This window comes from Bos grunniens, chromosome 4, assembly GCF_055505025.1.
Source record: "Bos grunniens cultivar Pamir isolate PY7600 chromosome 4, Bosgru_T2T1.0, whole genome shotgun sequence".
Lineage (NCBI taxonomy): Eukaryota > Metazoa > Chordata > Mammalia > Artiodactyla > Bovidae > Bos > Bos grunniens.
In genome coordinates, this window is record NC_141168.1 from 3649118 (window position 1) to 3672500 (window position 23383).

The 23383-nt window shown below is 46.6% G+C and overlaps 1 protein-coding gene across 6 annotated transcripts in view; it reads right to left on the reverse strand.

Annotated features, from left to right (window-relative positions):
- The window catches only part of DPP6 (dipeptidyl peptidase like 6), an 801122-nt gene that overhangs the window by 335439 nt on the left and 442300 nt on the right, over positions 1 to 23383 (reverse strand). For all 6 annotated transcript variants that reach the window (XM_086394726.1, XM_086394729.1, XM_086394730.1 and 3 more), the window contains exon 3: positions 13184 to 13282. In XM_086394726.1, the coding sequence (XP_086250852.1) occupies positions 13184 to 13282 (99 nt within the window). The remainder of the gene's footprint in view (positions 1 to 13183; positions 13283 to 23383) is intronic.

Sequence of the window (23383 nt, forward strand, 5' to 3'; positions counted from 1 at the left end):
CAACCCCATGGACTGCAGCACGCCCTTCCCTGCCCTTCACCATTTCCTGGAATTTGCTGAGACTCGTGTCTATTGAGTCGGTGATGCCATCCAACCATCTCATCCTCTGTCACCCCCTTCTCCCCCTGCCCTCAATCTTTCCCAGCAACATAAGCGAGGTGAACAAATCTAGAATCAGGAGCCTCTTTACCATCTATTAGATTCTCCCTATTAAAGCAGGAAAATAGAAACACCTACGTCATTATCATCATACACATACATGTGATTTCTTTCAATGGTAAGAGTTACCACAGATAAAGAACCTGGTTATCATTCCATCAACCAGAAGTTCATTTACCCAGAGTCCTGGGCCATGAATGCTTGACTTGCCCAACTGCTAAGTCATCATTCAGTCAAGTCATATTCACAGAAACTCTGTCACATGCCAGACACTCTGCTCCATGAGGGAAACAGGACAACCATAGCAATACACTCACAGCCCCAAGAAGCGTGCTTTCCAGGGTGAGGCAGCACTTGTGCTGAGTCGCTCAGGCGTGCCCGACTCTTTGCGATCCCGTGGACTGTGGCCCACCAGGCTCCTCTGTCCTTGGAGACTTTCCAGAAAAGGATACTGGAGTGGGCTGCCATGCCCTCCTCCAGGGGAATCTTCCCGACCCAGGACTTGAGCCCAAGGTAAGGCAGAGATGGAAGCAAACAGCTGAATGCAAATTAGAGGCACCGTGGGGCCAGGGTTGAAGGGCCACTGGAGAGGACACTCAGTCACGGACCAGATCAACTGATTCACTCCTCTGGAGAGGACACTCAGTCACGGACCAGATCAACTGATTCACTCCACTGGAGAGGACACTCAGTCACGGACCAGATCAACTGATTCACTCCACTGGAGAGGACACTCAGTCACGGACCAGATCAACTGATTCACTCCTCTGGAGAGGACACTCAGTCACGGACCAGATCAACTGATTCACTCCTCTGGAGAGGACACTCAGTCATGGACCAGATCAACTGATTCACTCCTCTGCAGAGGACACTCAGTCATGGACCAGATCAACTGATACACTCCTCTGCAGAGGACACTCAGTCACAGACCAGATCAACTGATTCACTCCACTGCAGAGTACACTCAGTCACGGACCAGATCAACTGATTCACTCCTCTGGAGAGGACACTCAGTCACGGACCAGATCAACTGATTCACTCCTCTGGAGAGGACACTCAGTCACGGACCAGATCAACTGATTCACTCCTCTGGAGAGTACACTCAGTCACGGACCAGATCAACTGATTCACTCCTCTGGAGAGGACACTCAGTCACGGACCAGATCAACTGATTCACTCCTCTGGAGAGGACACTCAGTCACGGACCAGATCAACTGATTCACTCCACTGGAGAGGACACTCAGTCATGGACCAGATCAACTGATTCACTCCTCTGGAGAGGACACTCAGTCATGGACCAGATCAACTGATTCACTCCACTGGAGAGGACACTCAGTCATGGACCAGATCAACTGATTCACTCCTCTGCAGAGGACACTCAGTCACGGACCAGATCAACTGATTCACTCCACTGGAGAGTACACTCAGTCATGGACCAGATCAACTGATTCACTCCACTGGAGAGGATACTCAGTCACGGACCAGATCAACTGATTCACTCCTCTGCAGAGTACACTCAGTCACGGACCAGATCAACTGATTCACTCCACTGGAGAGGACACTCAGTCATGGACCAGATCAACTGATTCACTCCACTGGAGAGTACACTCAGTCACAGACCAGATCAACTGATTCACTCCTCTGGAGAGTACACTCAGTCATGGACCAGATCAACTGATTCACTCCTCTGCAGAGTACACTCAGTCACGGACCAGATCAACTGATTCACTCCACTGGAGAGTACACTCAGTCACAGACGAGATCAACTGATTCATTTTATATTAATTAAGAAGGTGATCAATGTTTGAAAAGATGTCAATGATAATTAATTAGCCTCTAGTAGACTGATGAGGGTAAGGACTTGGGATAATTTAATTGAGACAATAAATGATAACGTCAGTGCTGGTATGAGGGTCACTGCATTTCAAGGATGTAGAATCGCTAATTAATAGAACTTTCCGGTTTGCTTTAAAAAGACCATTCTAGACTCAGAGGAATATCACCCCTGGGTTCAACAGCTGCAGTAAAGTGGGGCTTACGGAACTTCACAGGTCGCTTAATTTGCATGAAAGTAAAATAAAACAAGGCTGGTTAGTCCTGGTTTGTGGGCCGTGGGACTTGACATCCCATTACCAGGCAGACCACCCGCCCTGCACCCTGGTCTGGTTTACAGGCGGGCCTTCAGCGGTGACACGCGGTACCTCAGGGCATGCCCTGAGTGCTGGGGGTGGGGGGAGATGTTCAGGAGAAGCCCCCTAGTCAGGCCTGGAGCCCTGGAACAGCCACAGAACATTCTGAAAACTGTCTTTCCACCTCACTGAGGATGCAACATAACACGTAACTCTCACTTGAGATCTCTTTTCTCAAGATAAAAATGTGCATGCCCGTGTATGTGTGTGTGTGTGTGTGCACGTGCACGCGTGTGTGTTTTCATATATCCAAATAAAGCCTGTCTCTCTGTGATGCAAAGAAACAAAGTTGAAATAGGATTTCACTCTTTGCTTCTGCCAAGGGTCTTCATTCAATTCAACGAAACAGAGGCTGGATCTAAATTTCCCAGGGAAGAAGCACTTGCCAACTGAAAAGTGAGGAAAAGATTAAGAAGGTGCCTCTCTCTGCTGGCACCGTGTTGGCCTGCCTAAGCCTGAAGAGATGCAACTCCTCAAAGCAGGAATTACTACCAGCAGAAGGGCCCCCCTCAGACAGAGGACCAAACGCAATGAGCGTGATGTCCACATAGCATTCAGGGCCTCCAAAGGGAGGAGCCAGGCTTGTTCCCCTCTCTGCCCCAATCACTCCTTTAGCTGCTAGTGAAGCAGGTCCAGCCTTGCAGATGGGAACCCCAAGACTGGGGACCCTAAGACGATAATCCAGGTGATGCTCGGATGGAACTCTGAGTTCAGCAAAGAACAACTGCTTCTCCTTGGGAAAAGCCAGAGATAATTTATTTTGGATCAAGCCATAAAGAGTGAATGAGGATTTCTGAAGCACAGAAGTATTGAATAAAAGCACTTTCATATGCACAGAGACAGAGAAAAACAGAGAAAAAAACTAAGTTATTGAATGTAGCTATTGTTCTCATTCATTGCTATTATTGCTTCTACTGCCCTGGGCACTGACTGCTGCGGCCTTTGGAATGCTTCCTGCAGGTATTCATAACTCCAAAGGACAGTAGGCAGATAATCATTTTAGCTCTCACACTGGAAGTGTGGGCGTTGCATTAAGAAGAAGGCAGAACGATGCAGACGGGGGGCTGCTGAAAGCACCTCAGTCTGAGGATACATCCGGGAGCACTGGTGGGAACAAGCTTCACTGCGCTGAGACAGTCTGCGGCATAGCTGGCCTCATGCCAGACAACTGGGTTTCTCTTCCCCTGAGCAAGGGGAGATCTCGAAAACTGTTCAATAATTGGGGTTTTACCCAAACGTGTACTCTAATCGTATTTCATCTGTTTCTCATGGGCTTTAATCAGGCAGTGATGCTCTTCAACGTGCATTCTATGTAATGACTTCAAACAATAACTATATACTTCTCTCCTCTAGTACCAAGCCATGAAAGAACATTTTCACTTTTTGAGACCTGACCTCTCTGGGCATTCCTCTGCAGTGACTGCTGGCTGACGGGTACAGGTGGCACCAAACAATCCTTAGGGGAACTTTTTGACTCTGCAATTCTAAAGACTTAATAGTTTCAATTGAAAAATGTAGCTTTTGAAAAGCAGCGGAAATACCCAAACCTTTATAAACTGGAATCCCTCCTTCATCCCCCCCACCCCCTGAGCTTTAGAAAAACAAATGCATCTGGTCTTTCAGAATAACAATAGAGAAGAGGAGAAAGTAAATATGGAAATCAGGCTGCTTTGAGCTTTGTGAACTATCTCAATTTTATCTTCTAAAACATATACTTTCCCAGGATCAACCAGCCAGCTGATATTTCCCGACATTCAAAGGAAGTAATTTTCTCCAATTTTACAGTCTCTCTCGTATCGCATCTGAGAGACAGGGAGGGCTCTTCCCTCACGGCGCCTGGATGAATGGAAATGAGAAACAACAAACAGCGGAGGGGCTCCGGAGCCAGCAGCCGCCTCGGGCTTTCGCCATGTTCCACTCAAGTCCAGAGAGAGGGCGGACTGGGAGGCCAGGCCTTGCCTGGAGCTGGCAGACAAGCCGATCCAGCCCCGGCAGCAGTTTCTGCCAACTAGCCCTGGGCCCGGCTGCGTCCTGAAGACGCTGGGCAGGGAGGGCGGGTCCCCTGACGGGTGTGGGTGCCTCGGCTTGCTCAGGCCACAGGCTGCAGGCTCGTCAGCCGGTTGCCAAGGTTCAGCCCAGGCTGCCTTCCTAAGAGGGAATCTGCAACAGCAAATATGCTTCCTGAGAAGGTGTGTCATCCAGGAGTCCCTCGGGGTGCTGTGGCTTCAGGCTACCTGTGCAGAGCGGCCAACCCCACAAATACAGAGCGAGACTGTTTTCCTGTTGCTGGCAAGTGTGATGAACAGAAAGACAAAGCTGTCTGCATCACCGACTCAATGGCCATGAATTTGAGCAAACTCCGGGAAACAGTGGGGGACAGGGGAGCCTGGTGTGCTACAGTCCACGGGGTCGCAAAGGGTCGGACACGACTTAATGACTGGATAGCAGCAGCAGATACAAATATCACCCCCTGTTTTGGGAATTAGGCTTCCCCCCATTACAGTCTGAAACAGGGTTAGTAACCTCAGATATGCAGATGACACAACCCTGTGGCAGAAAGTGGAGAAGAACTAAAGAGCCTCTTGATGAAAGTGAAAGAGGAGAGTGAAAAAGTTGGCTTAAAACTCAACATTCAGAAAACAAGATCGTGGCATCCAGTCCCATCACTTCACGGCAAACAGATGGGGAAACAATGGAAACAGTGACAGACTTTATGTTTTTTTGAGGGGGGCTCCAAAATCACTGTGGATGGTGACTGCAGCCTTGAAATTAAAAGACCCTTTCTCCTTGGAAGAAAGCTATGACAAACCTAGGCATGTTAAAAAGCAGAGACATCACTTTAGCAACAAAGGTCCATCTAGTCAAAGCTATGGTTTTTCCAGTGGTCATGTATGGATCTGAGAGTTCGACTATAAAGAAAGCTGAGTGCCGAAGAATTGATGCTTTTGAACTGTGGTGTTGGAGAAGACTCTTGAGAGTCCCTTGGACTGCAAGGAGATCCAACCAGTTAATCCTAAAGGAAATCAGTCCTGAATATTCATTGGATGGACTGTTGCTGAAGCTGAAACTCCAATACTTTGGCTACCTGATGTGAAGAACTGACTCGTTGGAAAAGACCCTGATGTTGGGAAAGATTGAAGGCGGGAGGAGAAGGGGTTGACAGAGGATGAGATGGTTGGATGGCATCACTGACTCGATGGACATGAGTTTGAGCAAGCTCTGAGAGTTGGTGATGGACAGGGAGGCATAGTGTGCTGTAGTCCATGGGGTTGCAAAGAGTCGGACACGACTGAGTGACTGAACTGAACTGAACTGATCTGCCACATAAAGCAGTCTGATGAAGGGCAACGAAACCCAACCCACTGTATGAGAGACTTGCAGTAAATGTACTCCTGGGGCACGTGTGGGTATGTGGCCGCCGGGGGGCCGTTTCTCACCGCTGTGCCCTCCACCTGCCATCACAAGGCGGCCGAGCACCAGCTCTCTGGCACCCTCTTCTCCCAGGTCTTCTCTGATGCCGCCTCCTCGGGCCCCTTCTGCCTGGGAGATCGTGAGCAGCTCCCACGTGATGTGCACTTCCCACGTCTCCACGTGGCTCCCACTCCTCACGGAGCTCCAAGCCCTGTTCTCAGCACTTAAAACACATTCCACAGAGTTCTCTCTCATCAGCTTCTGCTCTGCACTCATCTAACCACAGGAGCTGACTCCAGCCAGGCAGAGACTGCGCTCGCTAACCAAGGCCCACCTTGAGGCATCCCGTGCCTATCTTCCCACCCCCACGTCTGCGCACCAGAACATCTTATTCATGCACGGTTCACCGTGGCTTTTGACATCTGTCACTCTGTCTCCACTCACAGCTGAAACTTCCACTCTCTGCAGACTGACTGAATTAAATCACCTTATATTCATTGGAAGGACTGATGCTGAAGCTGAAACTCCAGTATTTTGGTCACCTGATTCGAAGAGCTGACTCATTGGAAAAGACCTTGATGCTGGGAAAGATTGAAGGCGGGAGGAGAACGGGTCAACAGAGGATGAGATGGTTGGATGGCATCACCGACTTGATGGACATGAGTTTGAGCAAGCTCCAGGAGTTGGTGATGGACAAGGAGGCCTAGCATGCTGCAGTCCATGGGGTCGCAGAGTCAGACACAACTGGGCCACTGAACTGAACTGATGTACTGAGAGCCTATTGAGACATTAACACGTTCATGGAAATAGACATTTATTTACATTGAAATATGTTTATGGTAATGTGTTATAAAGTTTCCCCCATGTAGTAAACATGGTCAGCATTGTCCCACCAATTACATCTAAGAGGATAAATGTGGAAATGTAATTTTATTACAGGGGATTTATTTTTATCCTTTAAAATAGCATTCTCTGTTTTCTACTTTAGTACAATAACCATGTAACTCAGGTATAATAAAAATTTTGATACAACACACACACCTAAGCTCTCACGGTGCAGTTTCACCACTCTCTACCCTTCAGTTCCAACAGAGCACACTCGACCCCTCTGTTTCTCTGAATGGAACCCTTTCTCACTGGCCACCACCCCCTCCCAAGAGCCTGCATCACCTGGTTGGACGTTGTCCCCCTCTGGGCTCCTGGGTGGGTCTTCCCCGTGGCTGCTCACTGTCGATGGGGTATCCCAGGTAGGGTTCTGCCCCAGGGCCTCTGTGGCTGCTGCTCCATGTGGGACATGTGGGACCCCCTCCCCCAGACAGCCTACTCGAAGGGTTCCCACAGTCAGACTTCTGCTTAAACCAGCTTCATCAGAAAGAACTTCCAACCATTCCACGTAAAGTGGCAGATCCATAAGTTTCCTTATCTTTAAAAGTCAGTTGTTTAAGTCGCAAACGGGAAAATGTTCCAGAAGGGCCAGAAGATGGCCACAGACTGGGTACTTTACTAAAGATTCCAGACACCGAAAGGTAGAAACAATAGCAGTCCACCCAGCCATGTAATGATTCCCGCCTTGAACCAGAGCCCTGGCCTGAGGGGCCACTGAGGAGCATGGCGCCTGGTCCTGCCTGACGCCACGCCTGTCTCCAGTCCTGCATCCTTTACATGAACTGAGACAAAAAGGCCGATGTCAGCCAGGAGTGTCTGAGGGTAAGACGGACACTGTGTATCCTGAAGGCAGAGCTGGCAGAAGTTCTTGATGGATTAGATATGAAGTACACGAAAAAGAGTGGAGACAACGATGACTCCAAGTCTTTCAGCCTGTTCTGCCAGAAGAACAAATTTCTCATCAACTGATTTGGGAGTGGCTGTGGATGGGACTTCCCAGGTGGCGCTAGGGGTAAAGAAGCTGGCTGCCAATGTAGGAGACATAAGAGATGGGGGTTCCATCCCTGGGTTGGGAAGATCCCCTGGAGGAGGAAATGGCAACCCACTCTAGTACTCTTACCTGGAGACAGACAGAGGAGCCTGGCGGGCTATAGTCCATGCGGCTGCACAGAGTCAGACAGGACTGAAGCAACTTAGCACGTGGATGGTGCGGCCGCTTTTATTTTGGCGAGGAGGGGGTGAACTCATATTTGGTGATATTAAAGTTAGGGTTGTATGTCTGTGAGACATCTGAGAACTTCAGGGGAGAGGTCTGGTCTGGAGAATAAGTTAGGGGTCATCAGTAGGCGGAGAATATTTTAAGTCATGAGACTAGATGAAAACTCGGAGGGGGTGAGTGTAGACACCGAAAGAGAAGGGGAAGACTGAGACCCAGGCCCACCAACATCAGAAGTCAGAAACAGCAGCTCAGGAGGTAGAGACTAAACCAAGAGAACGTGACGGCATGGAGGTCAAGTGAGAGAGCTGGTGCAGGCGGAGGGAGGGGTGGGTTGTGTCAGATGCTGCTGACGGGCAGACTGAGCAGAGGTCTGGGATGCGATGGTGGACTCTAGCAACCTGGAGGCTCCTGGTGACCTCGACAAGAGAAGGGGCAGGGAGTCGTACGGGTGAAAGCCTAACCAGAGTGGGCTTAGCAAGAGCTGGAGGAGTACCTGGGGACGATACAGGGGCACCCGTTTCCAGCTGTGAAGAGGAACAAGAAATCGGGCAGCACCTGGCGGGGAAGGTGGAGCCCAGCTGAGCCTTCCGCGTGTTTTTGGAGACCCAAGCAGCAGTATATCTGCTTGATGATGTGAATAATCTAACACAGAGATGAAACACCGACATAGAGAGAAGAAAGGAGATATGTGCTGCAGTCATTCCTCAAGTAAGCAAGGCACATTCACCCCTAACTTCTGGGGGCTGAGCAGACAGGTCACACTGTGGTTTCAGGCTGGGGGAGGCGCAGAGCGCATGGCAGGTGCAGACACTGGCGGGTAAGGAGGTGAGATGGTGGGAGTATTCTTTTTCTTTCTCCTGGTAGGTTTGGATGGGAAGTAGAATGGGAAGAAGGTTTGGAGGGGTAAGGAAAGAGAAGAAGGTCTGAAACGATTTATCATCTAGGAGCTGGAAAGAATGAGTAGACAAGGAGAGCCCAGGAAGATGGATCTATGGAGGTAAACAGACTTAAGCGTCTGAAGTAACCTAAGAGCGCATCACAGAGGCCACCTCATATCACAGCATCCCAGCACAGCACAGTCAGAGGTACAGAAGGCTGAGAAGTCCAGTGTGGTCACTTACAAAAGACAGAAGAGTTTATTCAACTAAGCAAATGAGTGACCACACCCTGGGTAATTGCAGGAAGCACAGGCCTCTTCCTTTGCAGGTGGGAGTTTGAGTGAACTCAGATGTTGCCAGCTATACTGTTCCATACATCTCAATAGGCTGCTGCTGCTAAGTCGCTTCAGTCGTGTCCGACTCTGTGCGACCCCATAGATGGCAGCCCATCAGGCTCCCCCGTCCCTGGGATTCTCCAGGCAAGAACACTGGAATGGGTTGCCGTTTCCTTAGCTGCAACAAATACCCGAGGGAGGTGTACAAGGGCTTTAGGACACGGGAGAACTAGAAGGCTGTTACACCAATCACTTTCAGAAAAGGTAGATCAAAAAAGTGTCCCCAGGATGACAGGGGGTGAGGAGAAATGTAACTCCAATTCATTTTTTCCCTGATAAATAAAATGTATTAGTTCTACATGATTAACTCCAATATTAAACTGAAGATAATACGTTTGTTAACTTTAATGGTTAATGTTCACTAAAAATGTCAAGTTGCTTTCTTGGGGAATTGCACCATTTTTCTTGATCACTTGTGTTCTGTTATTTCAACAGAGGCACCATGGGAATAAGGAGTCCTAAAATAGAGAAGTTAAGGAATGGCAATAATTCTGAAATACTCATAACCTACAGTCTTGGTTAAACACACAATGTAGCCAGGGAGGTTGAAAAGACTGACTGCAGACTTTGGTTCTATACAATGTAGCTATTTACAGACACCAGTGCAGCTGTTTATAGGTTTGAATCTGAATTTTGCTACTTATTAACCGTGTGATATTGATCAAGTCATTTAAACACCATTGGCTCAGCTTCCTCATCTGTAAAATGTGAATAACGGTGTATGTGTGTGCCAAGTTGCTTCAGTCATGTCCAACTCTTTGCAACCCCATGGACTGTAGCCCGCCAGGCTCCTCTGTCCATGGGATTCTCCAGGCAAGAGTACTGGAGTGGGCTGCCATCCCCTCCTCCAGGAAACCTTCCTGACCCAGGGATTGAACCCACGTCTCTTATGTCTCCTGGATTGGCATGTGGGTTCCTTACCACTAGTGCCCCCCGGGAAGGCCAAGTGAATAATGGTAATTGTGAGAATTCATTGATTTAAAGTGTGCAAAGCACTTAGCCCAGAACTTAAGATATGGGAAGCCCCCAGTAGATGATGGTGATGATGATGGTGGTGATACGGTGATGATAATAATGATGGTGATGTGATGATGGTGGTGGTGGTGGTGGTGATGTTGACAGCAAGGAAGAAGAAGGGGAGGAAGTGCAGACAGAGGAGAAAGGAGGAAGAAGAGGAGAAGAATGAGGCTGTTGTAGTGATGATGGTGGTAGATGGTGGTGGTGGTGGTGGTGGTGACTGCAAGTCACCCAGAGGGAAACTGTTCCGTGGGCAAAAGCATGTCTTTCTGGGGGTCCAGCAACTTGCCTGCCACATTGTAGACACTCGCTGCTGCTGCTGCTCCTGCTAAGTCGCTTCAGTCGTGTCCAACTCTGTGCGACCCCATAGACAGCAGCCCATCAGGCTCCCCCGTCCCTGGGATTCTCCAGTCAAGAACACCGGAGTGGGTTGCCATTTCCTTCTCCAATGCATGAAAGTGAAAAGTGAAAGTGAAGTCACTCAATCGTGTCCAACTCTTCACGACCCCATGGACTGCAGCCCACCAGGCTCCTCCATCCATGGGATTTTCCAGGCGAGGGTACTGCAGTGGGGTGCCATTGCCTTCTCCGTGTAGACACTCAATAAACACTAATTAAATGAATTAATGTTCTGATCATTTCTAAAGCTCATCTCAGCTCCACGGCAATCCACAATCCTACGAAATGTAGGATTCTTTCCCTGGGTTTTCACATTTAGACTTGTAAGGTTAAAAAATGAATGAATTCTTTATGGCATTTGTAAAACTCACAGTGTAAGGCACAGTTAGTCACCACAAAGTCACTTCATTCACTTTAAGCTACTGCATCTTCAAGGAGCAGGAAGAAAGAGACTGATCAGGAAGAGGAATCAGTGAAAGGAGGAGGGGGCAGCTAGAAAATAGGGTTGGGGGAGGAAATAGTTATGTTCCCTTAGATTTCTGATGGTGCCTGGTCTCTGGGGAGACCTGACCACTTGGTTACCCCACAACAAAACTTCACACTGGGCCTACAATTACAAAGAAAGACTCCTCTTACAAAAGCTCCTGGACATAAAAGGCATGTTTCTTTGAATCACAGGTCATCTTATGAGTAGATTTAACCTGCTGGGCATTTTCTGCCGGGCACAAGGCCACTTCCTGACGGCTTGTGTTAACTCCCAACTTTGCGGATAGAATGAAATTCTGGCCAGAAAGCCAGCACATCTCAGGACCAGCTCCATGCCTCTGCAGCATAAAGTAGTTCATGAAACACCAACGCCTTATAACAGCAACCACTGCGGGGTTCCTGTAGAAACTTGGGTGCCCTTGAGTCTCCAGATCTCTGCCTACACTTTTTACATTGTCTGCATATGGAATGCTGAGGCAGGCCGAGCCGGAGGCCATGGACACTCTATTCTAAAGGCTTGCCTATATTATTTGAGCACTCATGGGGTCTTTGCAGGCCCCCCCTCCGATTGCCTCTGAACCCTGTACCTTTGAGACCAAGTGTATGCACCATCTTTGAAATTCCTTCTTGGGAAGAACGAGGAAATCACATCCTTCCTGCATGTTGTGTCACGACTGCCATTGGTCGCTCTGTTTGTCTCCCGAATGATGCTGTGCTCCTTAAGACAGTTTTATTCCCAAGGTCTGGCCCAGAGCATGCGATCAGTGCTCAACCCTTCCTCTGCGATGGGTATACACAAACAGGAAGCCGAAGCCAAGTCCCCTCAGCACCAAAGGTAAAAGTATTTCGTCCAACAACAAAGACCTTGGCTCCATCAATGATTTGGATTTCCGTGTGTGCCTCCCACTGGTATTCACAGCACGCTGCTCTCATTTCTTCCCAATTGCCTCTTATAAAATACATTCCCTCTGAGATTCAGCCACTCCTTTCATTTTTAAATAAGCAAATCTAAGAACCAGAAATTAATACGGAAGCCGCAGTGAAGGACAAAGGAGAAGCTACTGCCCAGTGGGAGACGGAAGGCAAAGAGTCATCGCTGGTTGCTTTTCGACAGTTCGGAAAGCATAAATGGCATTTCAGAGGAGCTTGACAGCGAGAAAATAGGACACAGTGTCATTCAACAAAGTATCGGTGGAAAGAGCACAAAATGGGGAGGAAGTTAGGAGACAGGCTCCCAGCTTCAGCTGTGTCACTAACTAGCTCTATGACCTCAGAAAGGTCACTCAACCTCTCTCGGCCTCATTTATGATAAAAGCCAGGCTGTGAACTAGACCTCTAGTATTCCACTACAAAGGTTCTCTGCCCCGAGTATCAGTTTTCAAGTGCATCCCATGGAGGCTAAGACGAAACGAAAACAGTATCTGTGGAGATAACTGGAGAGGTTCTAGGACCAGACTGTGCAAGAGGGATGCAGAGAAGCCTGCAGAGGATGGGGGAGCAGTCACTTACATCTTTTTCCCCCAGGACTGCAGTATAGAATTATTTCAGACCCAACTAAAGGAAATAGACTATTTTGAACCAACAAATGTAAACAAACTGCCTTTCACCTCCAGGTCTATATTGCTTTGTGGTTTAAAAAAAAAAAAAATCCCCAAACAAGAAAACAAGATTTCATCTAGACTAAAACTCGAGAGGAAGATTAAGTTATCCGCATGTGGGCACTGGACTCCACTGTTCCCTTCACTGGGTAGCATTCTAGAAGAATCCTTTCAGTTCCTTTTGGTGCCTGGACCTCGCCGGGAGTGCAAGTGAGAGGAGCACAAAAGGGAATAAAGAAATGCGGAGAAGGGAGGAAGGCTCAGCTGTGTCTCTCCCTGTCCTGTTGCTTAGCAACATCTCACGTCTGGGTCTGAGAAGACGGATTCACGGAGGCGACACCGAAGACCCATTTCTCATGAAGGAGCAGCCTGATTTGACCAGATACACATTTTCTTAGAATGATGATGAGATGACGACCAGAGCAAGAGCTCTGTGGACCCACTTCTACAGCCAGAGAGAGACGGTGAAAGGCAGATGACAGAACCCAAGCTCTCAAAGAGGGGCAGAGAGTAGGAGCGTGAGTCCCCAGATGCACTCAGGACTCACCACTTATCCACTTAGCCTCGGGGTCGTGGATTTTGAAATCTTCACTGAAGAGGTCTTCCACAGTCACTTTCTTCTTTTGAGACAGACTGTTATCTTCCACTAGAAAAGAGCAAGGTGCAGAGACAAAAAATTTTATTCCTTGGTTAAAAAAAAGAGGACCATAAAACATTCTGATTGCCACCCCGAAATAGTATACAGGGTTAAACATAATTTCTATACATAGTGCTGAACAAAAGCCAGGCATGCATTTTGCTTTTATCAATACCAGGTGGCTCAGTGGTAAAAAAAAATCCGCCTGCCAATGCAGGAGATGCCAGTTTGATCCCCAGGAGAAGGAAATGGCAACCCACTCCAGTATTCTTGCCTGAGAAATCCCACGGACAGAGGAGCCTGGTGGGTGGGCTACAGACCACGAGGTCACAAAAAAATCAGACGTGTCTGCAGGACTAAACAATCAGAACAAAGCTATCAAAGCTATGGTAAGGGGACTCAGTACAGTAAAATGGCATCATTATGCCCTCTCGACCTGTAAAACGTAAATAACCGTATTTCTTAGATATGACGGTAAATAACTGTTGAAAAACTGACTGATGAGCAATAAGCTGGAAATAGTTAAAAAAAAAACAGAAGGGATCACAACTGTATTATGTAACCAGTCATTCATTAAGCATTCATAATGGCAACCGCAAACACCACACTGGGTGCCTGAAATCCAAAAACAAGTAGCACGTTCCTTAGGTATTTATTCCCCATATGCCTCACTCGTTCCTGGCTGCCTTCAGGTTGGGGATTAGTCCTCCAGATAAGGATATACCCCAAATTCTGCATGCAAACTACCAGATTCTGACCTCCCCGCCTCCCCTGGATCAGCAGGCTTGGGAGTAAGCACCCGGAATAAGACTTGACCATCCATCCAAAGAGGAGGTATTCAGGTAATGACACCAGCGGGGAGACTTTAGGAACCTGGCAGCTTTTATCCTACTTCCTAAGGCTGAAGTTTCTGGGGATTTAGATCTGCCTCAGAGAGGTTCTCTCATTACAGGCACAAAAATTCATTCATCTACTTTGACAAGACAATAGGCTGTCCACCTTCTGACCTGTGAGTCTGAGCAGATTAAAGCCGGGCAGGAACAGAGACGCAAACGCAGGGAACAGAAGGTGTGGAAGTGGTGGGGGCAGGAGATGGGATGACCAGGAGGCTGGGACTGACACAGCCATACTACCGTGCACAGACAGCGAGTGGGAAGCTGCGCGTTAAGCAAGGAGCTTGGCTTGGGGAGGCCATCTCTCTGCGGATACAGAGGGGTGGGCTGGGGGCGGTGGGAGGAGGCTCAAGAGGGAGGGGCCGTGTACACACTTACAGCTGAGTCACGCTGCTGAACAGCAGAAACTGACAGCACATTGTAAAGCAAGTATACCTCTCCCCCAGAGACCTGCGCTGGACAGGACATCAAACCACCCTTGCTGCTGTTATACTAACAAGACATTCTTTATCTTAACTTTGATGTCCATCATTTACGTAGAATGTTTATTTACGACCCTGCTCTGTGAAATAAAAGATGCCTCCTTTGCTGCCCTTTTCCTGGAGATTCAGGCCCTCATTTCTTCTGGTTTTGTGCTGGGCTGCTGTGTGGGGTTATCATGACTGTTAATTAGGGTGTGTAGGTCTGTGCATCCTGCGTGAGGTGGTTTCAGCTCACCGCGTTTTTACACGGGGATGTTTGGTTGTTATGTCTGTTTCTCTCCAGTTCTGGCTGTTGAGCCAGCCTTCACTTCTTGGGCTGTCATAGTGCTTGCCCTCAACAGTACCCTTTGCCTCTTTCAGCTTTCTGTTTCAAAGTCTGTGGCAGGTTGGGGAAACAAAAAAATTTTTTATATTACAGAATGAAAAAATGATAATCTCTGAATGAAATCCTCAAAGCTTCTAGGATTCTAGCATATAGATTTTGTTACATCTCCTATGGTTTCTTTTTTGTGGCCTCCCTGGGCATGAAAGATTACTGAAATTCGCAGAAACATTGCACACTGCCTTGTATCTTGCATATCAAATAGGATTAGTGCGTGTAAAAGTCTTTTGAAATGTACAGGATGATGAGGCTTGAGGTGGCCTTCCTGCTAGACGTGATGGTATGTGGAGCTCTCCTAGGTGCCAATCAAAGCATGTTAAAGCCAATCCTAGTTCTTCCCTCTAGGACTTTCTTATCTGCCTCTGAAGCAGTCTCGAAAAAAGATACACTGCTTCAAGCATGATGCATTTCAGTATAGAAAACAGACAATAAATGAAAATTTTAAAGATTACTAGACATAGATCTAATAAAGTTATACCGTGAACTAGTAATTAAGAAGTAGATTTACAACTAGTTGATAAAGAAGTCCTGGAGCTCTCATGCACATTTAGTGATTAGAGACAACAAAACTGTACTATAAACAGCAAACTTGGTAAGAGACTAGATCTTAATTTTTCCCACCCTAAAAAAGAACATAATCATGTGGCCTTACAGAGGGTGTTAGCTGATCCTACAAAGGCATCATGTTGCAACATATAAATGCATCAAATCAACATGTTGCATACCTTAAACCTGTGTGTTAGTCACTCAGTCGTGTCCGGTTACAACATATAAATGCATCAAACCAACATGTTGCACACCTTAAACCTGTGTGTTAGTCACTCAGTCGTGTCCGACTCTTTGAGACCCTGTGGACTGTAGCTTGAAAGGCTCCTCTGTCCACAGGATTCTCCAGGCAAGAATACTGGAGCGGGCTGCCACGCCCTCCTCCTGGGGATCTTCCCGACCCAGGGATCGAGCCCGCCTCTTTCACGTCTCCTGCACTGGCAGGCACGTTCTTTACCACTAGTCCCACCTGGGAAGCCCTAAACTTACACAGTATCAAATATATTTCAATTAAAATACAACAAATAAAGCAAGAACAAGAGTAAATATGTCAGACACTCAAATACATGGTCAGAAAATAACTAATCATAGTAAAGCTTACATTTTATCTAAGTAAACACTTCTATGCAGGGATGGATCTAGCTCCGCGTTTTGGTATCCATAGGAAGCCCAACAAGGATGGAAGACTGCCATTTAAACAAACTTTGGGTCAAATGTGAAAAGCCGATCTATTCACTTTCTGAGAAGTTTTTCTTTTCACAAACGATTGTTCTATTCATCAAAACAAAAAGTTGATTTTTTTTTTTTTTTTGCCACACTGCATGGCATGCAGAACTTCCCTGACCAGGGATCGAACTCATGCCCCCTGCATTGGAAGCATGGAGGCTTAACCACTGGACCACCAAAAATGTGTTTTATTTTTAAAAAACTACTACTTCCTTGGGTTTTTTTGTTAAATACGTTAAATCTTCTATGACTTAAATAGGGAGAGCCTACAGTGGCAGCGTTGCTGCTGCTGCTGCTGCTGAGTCGCTTCAGTCGTGTCCGACTCTGCGCAACCCCGTAGACGGCAGCCCCCCAGGCTCCCCCGTCCCTGGGATTCTCCAGGCAGGAGCACTGGAGTGGGTTGCCATTCCCTTCTCCAATGCGTGAAAGTGAAAAGTGAAAGGGAAGTCGCTCAGTTGTGCCCGACTCTTAGTGACCCCATGGACTGCAGCCCACCAGGCTCCTCCATCCATGGGGTTTTCCAGGCAAGAGCACTGGAGTGGGGTGCCACTGCCTTCTCCAGTGACAGCATTACTGTATGCTGTTACTATACTATTACTCTATACTACAGCATTACTATAGAAAGTGCTCCGTTCAAGCCGGGACAGGTGTTTCTGTCAATAGTCAGCCCTCCCTCCTCAAGACACTCTCCGCTGGCCTCTCCGGAGCCTGACGGCTTGTTCACACGGTCAGGCGCTAAGCTACGGACGTACAGCCTGATGCATTCCAAAATCCTCCAAGGAGGGGACAAGCACAAGGGACTGCCATGCTCAGAAGTCAGGCTGAGCCCCAAAGAGCCACAAACAGAAGAGCCTGGAAGCGACTCTGACTCTCAGAATCGCACAGAGAAATGGGGCCAGCGTGGAGAGAATGGCCACACTGCGAGGGTGACAGGGCTGAGGGCGGCTGCGCCTGCTGTGCAGGAGGAGGCTGCAGGGCAAAAAGTGGAGGGAGCTGAGAAAAGACCCTGCTGGCCAAGGTAACACAACGGAGGAACGTTCAAGCCGGGAGGACTGCAAGGCCGTGAAGCCACTGATGCCTGCAGTGTTTTCAGGAGACTCAGTGGGCCGGTGTTGGTGCAGTAGAAAGTGTGCGCTGAAAATGTCCAGCGAGGAAGGCATAGTCTCCCATATTTGATATTCTGAAATTCCATTAGAAAAATGTCCAGTTGTGGCTTTTCTTTAAATATCCTGCTCACCAGTCAGTACTCTTCACAGTCTAAGAACTGCCTCTCTCGGCATCAGGAATGCTATCAGTAACCGTCCAATTCAGGGCTGCCTCTCCGTCGTTCCAGACCCGCTGGGCCTCGCCAGGAACCTCTAGGTCTCCTGCATTTTCATGTCTGTGGGAGGATTTGCATTATTTCTTCAGCTCAATTTTTATCTCCTGTGTGCCAAGCTCTTTCATTTTGCTGTTTTAAATTTCTAAATAATTAATTTTAATTCCTAATATTCCTAATTAGCTTTATCAAGATCATCTGCTCTTAGGTTCCAAGCTCTTTTCTCAAATTGATAATTTTGAAAACAACTTTTCAGTCATTTTCTGCTGTGCCTAATAGATTTCTATTTCTTCAGAGTCAAGGTCTCACGTGTGTTAAGCTGGTGTCCTGCTTTGAGGGGCTGGTTTCTTTGGGTCCTTGTGATGTACAGTGACAATTCTGAAACGTTTCACCGTGTTTGGAAGACTCTGACAATTACTACCTCTCAATCCTGCAAGGAGGAGGAAGGAAAGCCATTTTATGGAAAGTAGACCCGAGCTCCTGAGAGGTTAAGTGGCTTCTCTAAAGGTGTGCAGGAGGACAGTAAAGCCAGCATTAACCATATTTGCAGGAGAATTTAAATACTGACATTATTCACAGAATCTGGCTTGCTCATAACATATTCCAGAGCCAGGAAGCTAATAAAATCACAAAACGCAGGTAACGTTTATGATGATCTTGACAGAACACTGCTCTCCAGGTGAAAATGTTTTCTGTAATAAAGAAAAGATTGGGAAAAAGTTTTCAAGGCATACATTTCCTTAACTGGAAAAAACCTGGCCATCAAATCAGATCCCAACGAATGCACCCTACAATGACGGGCACGCAGCAAGTGGTCACTCCACTGTGAACAGTGTGGGTGATGTCAAGCACTAAGTGCTTTCAAAACCCGAGAGGAAAAGGACAGTGGTGGGCATGTCAGATGTACATCCACAGGGAGACAGACCCCAGCCTGAGATGCAGAGCAAAACCACTCTAATGCTCAGAATCAGTCACTGGGAAACTCGTGTGTTACGTCCATAGACGTTGATAATCTGTGTGCGTTTCCATACAGACAGCCATGGAAGAACACGTGGAAATCAAGTTTTTATTTTTCAGCATCTGCACTGTTAATTCACAAGTTCCAATGACACAGAGTTTGCTGAGAAGCAAGTCGCTGCAGCCTTTTCCATTAACAAGCATCCTAACACAGCTGTGCAGAAAAGGAAACAGCTCAGTGAACACAGAGGGAGCATTTCCCTTCACTGTGCCTGCATGTCAGCGCTAAATGAGCGCTCTGTGCCAGATACGGTTACAGGTTGGGTCCAATAATTCCAACTAGATTTCTTTTCTCTTCTCTTCTAATAGAAAAAGTACAATAAATAATGATGTCTGCTGTACATACTACTCATATTTCTTCAGTAGATTCTTGTCCTAATGAAAGAATAAATTTAGTTATGCTTCACTATCAACGGCTTAGGAACAATGACATTTAAACCAGGTAACATATCAACCACCTCAGATATGCAGATGATGCCATTCTAACGGCAGAAGGTGAAGAGGAACTAAAGAGCCTCTTGATGAGGTTGCAAGAGGAGAGTGAAAAAAACTGGCTTGAAACTCAACATTCAAAAAACTAAGATCATGGCATCCAGTCCCATCACTTCTTGGCAAACAGAAGGGGTAAAGTGAAAGCAGGGATAAATTTTATTTTCTTGGGCTCCAAAATCACGAGAACAGTGACTGTAGCCACCAAATTAAAAGACGCTGGCTCCTTGGAAGAAAAGCTGTGACAAACCCAGACAGCATAGTCAAAAGCAGAGACATCACTCTGCTGACAAAGATGCACACAGTCCAAGCTATGGTTTTTTTCACAGAGTTGGCCCATAAAGAAGGCTGAGCGCTGAAGAACTGAGGCTTTTGAATTGTGCTGGAGAAGACTCTTGAGAGTCCCTTGGACTGCAAGGAGATCAAACCAGTCAGTCCTAAGGGAAATCAGTCCTGAATATTCATTGGAAGGACTGATGCTGAAGCTAAAGCTCCAATACTTTGACTACCTGATGCGAAGAGCCGACTCATTGGAAAAGGCCCTGATACTGGGAAAGACTGAGGGCAGGAGGAGAAGGGGACGACAGAGGAGGAGATGGTTGGGTGGCATCACTGACTCGATGGACATGAGTTTGAACAAACTCCAGGAGACAGTGAAGGAGAGGGAAGCCTGGTGTGCTGCTGTTCACGGGGTTGCAAGAGTCGGACACAACTGAGCAACTGAACAACAGCAACGCTATGATCTAAGTTTAGAAGATTTGCATTATTCCTCTCTAAAATTCCATCACCATTAGCAGTCACTCCCCACGTCCACCCACTTCTTGCCAATCCTAAGCAATGAAAAATTTGTTTTCTGTATCTATACATTTGGTTAGTATGAGTAATTCATATGGAATCATACAATATCTTATCTTTTTTTATTGGTAATTTCATTTTCAAGTTTCTTCCATGTGATAATATGTAATAACATGTACCAGCACTTTATTCCTTTTTATGAGTGAATAATGTTTCAAACCTAATAGTGTTGAGCATCTTTTCATGTGCTTATTGGCTATTTCTGTATTTCCTTTGGAGAATTATCTCCTCTTATCCAGACTGTAAAACATGCGGAAGTTGAGAAATTCACTTCACTAGATGTGGCTTAACATACTTTTGCCAATGTGACAGAAAGATCAGAATCTCAGGGTGTTCAGTCACATAAAAATCTCATTGAAGAGCCTAACTGTGTAACTCATAATCTTTTCAGCCATCTCAGCAGAAGCCAAACACAGAGATGGGAGTATGTAGCTAACTCCTCTGGAGGGGTCTCTGGTCTAATGGAATGAATCCCCATGACATACATAGGAAACCCACAGGTTCTTAAGAATTGTATCTCTGCAGAAGCTCTGCCAGCTTGGACTGAAAAGGACACAGAGACTATGAAATAAAAGAAGGCTGGCAGACCTCCAGCCTCCTCAGACAAGAAATATGCTGATAAACCTACTCAGCTACAAACTCATGCTGCCTTTCATGAAGAAGAAACATGCCCCCAGAGGAGAGAGTTACAATCTGCAGACCATTATTTCCAGGACTTTAAACACACAGGAGTATGTCCAAGTGAATTTACAAGTGCTTTGGAACTGGTAACCCCTTTTTTCCTTCAAATTTCTCCTTTTTGGAACAGAAATACTTATAACTGTTACCTTATGCCTGTCTCACCATCACTTTCAGGAGAAGACACCACTTATTTCTTTAGTTCCACAGGTTCACAGTAGTGATGAATTCCGCCCCGGGATAGAGTACACCCAGAGTCTTACTCATAACTCATTGATGATGGTATTTGGGACTGCTGAGCTGATGAAATTTTGGACTTTGAATTGATTCTGGAATAGTTTGAAACTTCTGGGGTCTCAGAACGGAGTGGATATACTTTGTATGTGGGATGGATATAAATCTTTGAAGGCCAGAGGTCAGACTGTGTAGGCAAAATAATACACAGCAAAGATATCCATGTTGCTCAGTCGTGTCCGCCTCTTTGTGACCCCATGGACTGCAGCACAGCAGGCCTCCCTGTCCATCAACAACTCCCAGAGTTAGGTCAAACCCATGTCCATTGAGTCGGTGATGCCATCCCACCATCTCATCCTCTGTCGTCCCCTTCTCCTCCTGCCCTCAATCTTTCCCAGCATCAGGGTCTTTCCAATGAGTCAGTTCTTTGCATCAGATGTCCATATGTACCGGTGTTATGGACTGAACCAACTCCTCTCTCTCCAATGCACATGTGGAAGCCTGAGTCTGCATGTGACTGTATCTGGTGATAGAGCCTTGAAGGAGGCAGTAAAATGAGACTGTAAACGTGAGGCTCTGGTCTAGTAGCCCTGGTCTCCTTGTAAGGAGACAGGACAAGAGACAGAGCTCTCTCTCTCTCTCTCCCCCTGTAAGTTCAAGCAGAGAAAAAGCAATGTGAGACCCAGTGACCAGGTCCATCTGCAGCCAGGAGGAGAGGCCACACTAGAAACCAACCCTGCTGGCCCTTCACCTGGGGCTTAAAGACTCAAGAACCGTGAGAAAATACATTTCTGTTGTTTGGACCCGCTCTGTGGCTTCATTAGGTCAGCCCAGGCAAGTAATACACCTAGCATTTTCAAGATTTCAATTTCCAAAGTTTTGCTGCTAGTGCCTAAGAAATACAATTAATATTTGAATATAGACCTCGTATTCCATGTTCTTTCTACAACTACCCCTAAATGTATTAGCATTATCTACACAATTTTTTCATTTTGTCTGCAATGAAGATAGTTTTTCTTTTTAATTTCAAATAGAAACAATCCATTAGGATTGCTAAGAAAACGGGTCTGTTTACTAAAGTCAAGGTCCAGGTAAGAATAAACTAGCTGCAGCTATCGGAGAGTCTATTTGATCTGAATGCCTCTAGACAAGCTGCTTAGTGACAAAGTACTACAATTTCTCTCTCTCTGGCTTTGTCTGCATTGTCAAGTTTTAAAGAGAAAATACATGTCTAAGCAAAATATTGTCAATGTTTTAAATAAATTATCCATCTAAAAATTTACTTATCTATTTGGAATAACTTCTCTTTTTAATTTTTCACAGATTTTTAGGTGATTATCCATAGACTTTTGGAGAAGGAAATGGCAACCCACTCCAGTATTCTTGCCTGGAGAATCCCAGGGACAGAGGAGCCTGGTGGGCTTCCGTCTACGGGGTGGCACAGAGTCGGACGCGACTGATGCGACTTGGGGGCAGCAGCAGCATCCACAGGCTTTGTAGTAAATGGTAAAGCTGCAACCCATTCTTGATACTTAGATGAATTCATTGTTTTCAACACAGAAGCAAAACACTTTTGCTTTTGTTTTAAAGATCTGTGTTCTTTTTTGTAAGGACAGTTGATTTACAGTGTTGTGTTAGAATTTTCCATTTTAAAACCAACCGTTTGGTGGGAGATTTTATTAAGTGGGACGGTGCACACGTCACCAATGAGAGCTGGGAGAAAGAGCTGGAGGGACCACGCAGGATGGAGCAGAAGACCGCGTGGGCACTAACTTCTCTCTCTTGTCTGGTGAGAAGCCAGGAGACTCCACTAAGGTCAGCAGAACAAGAAATGGATTTGCAAAGACGTTTTCATAGGAACTTATGAAACAGATCTCTAGAGCAGCGGTCCCCAACCTTTTTTGGCCTCAGGGATGGGTTTCATGGAAGGCAATTATTCCACACATGGGGGAGGGCAGGGTGCGGGAGGATGGTTTAGGGAGGATTCACATCCAGCACATTTGCTGTGCACTTTATTTCTAAGCTAATGCTGCCGCTGACGTGACAGGAGGTACCGGCCCATGGCCTGGAGGTTGGGCGCCCCCGTCTAGCGGAACTGAAAATAACCTGATAGTTTCTCCAACCCAGAGTGGAGAAAAGGAAGCAGGAGGAAATGTGAGTTAAATGTTCTACTTGGATGGGAGGCAGTCTGTGAATGTCGATATATGAACGTAATATTACAGTGACAGAAATAAACACCGGAAGAATTAAAATCAGAAATGGTCCAGAGTAATGATACCCAGGGACTGGTTGTAGCCCGGATAGTACGGGGAAAGTATTACTTTTATTGTAATTGTAATTGTTAATACCTTTTCACTGTTTGTTTCCCTGTTTATTCATATTATTTGGGCGATAAACATTAATAAAGTTATATTCTGATCATAAAAATAAACTCATACCCAAATTAATTGCCTGAATGAGCATGCGTCTTCATGACGTGCCAACACCAAG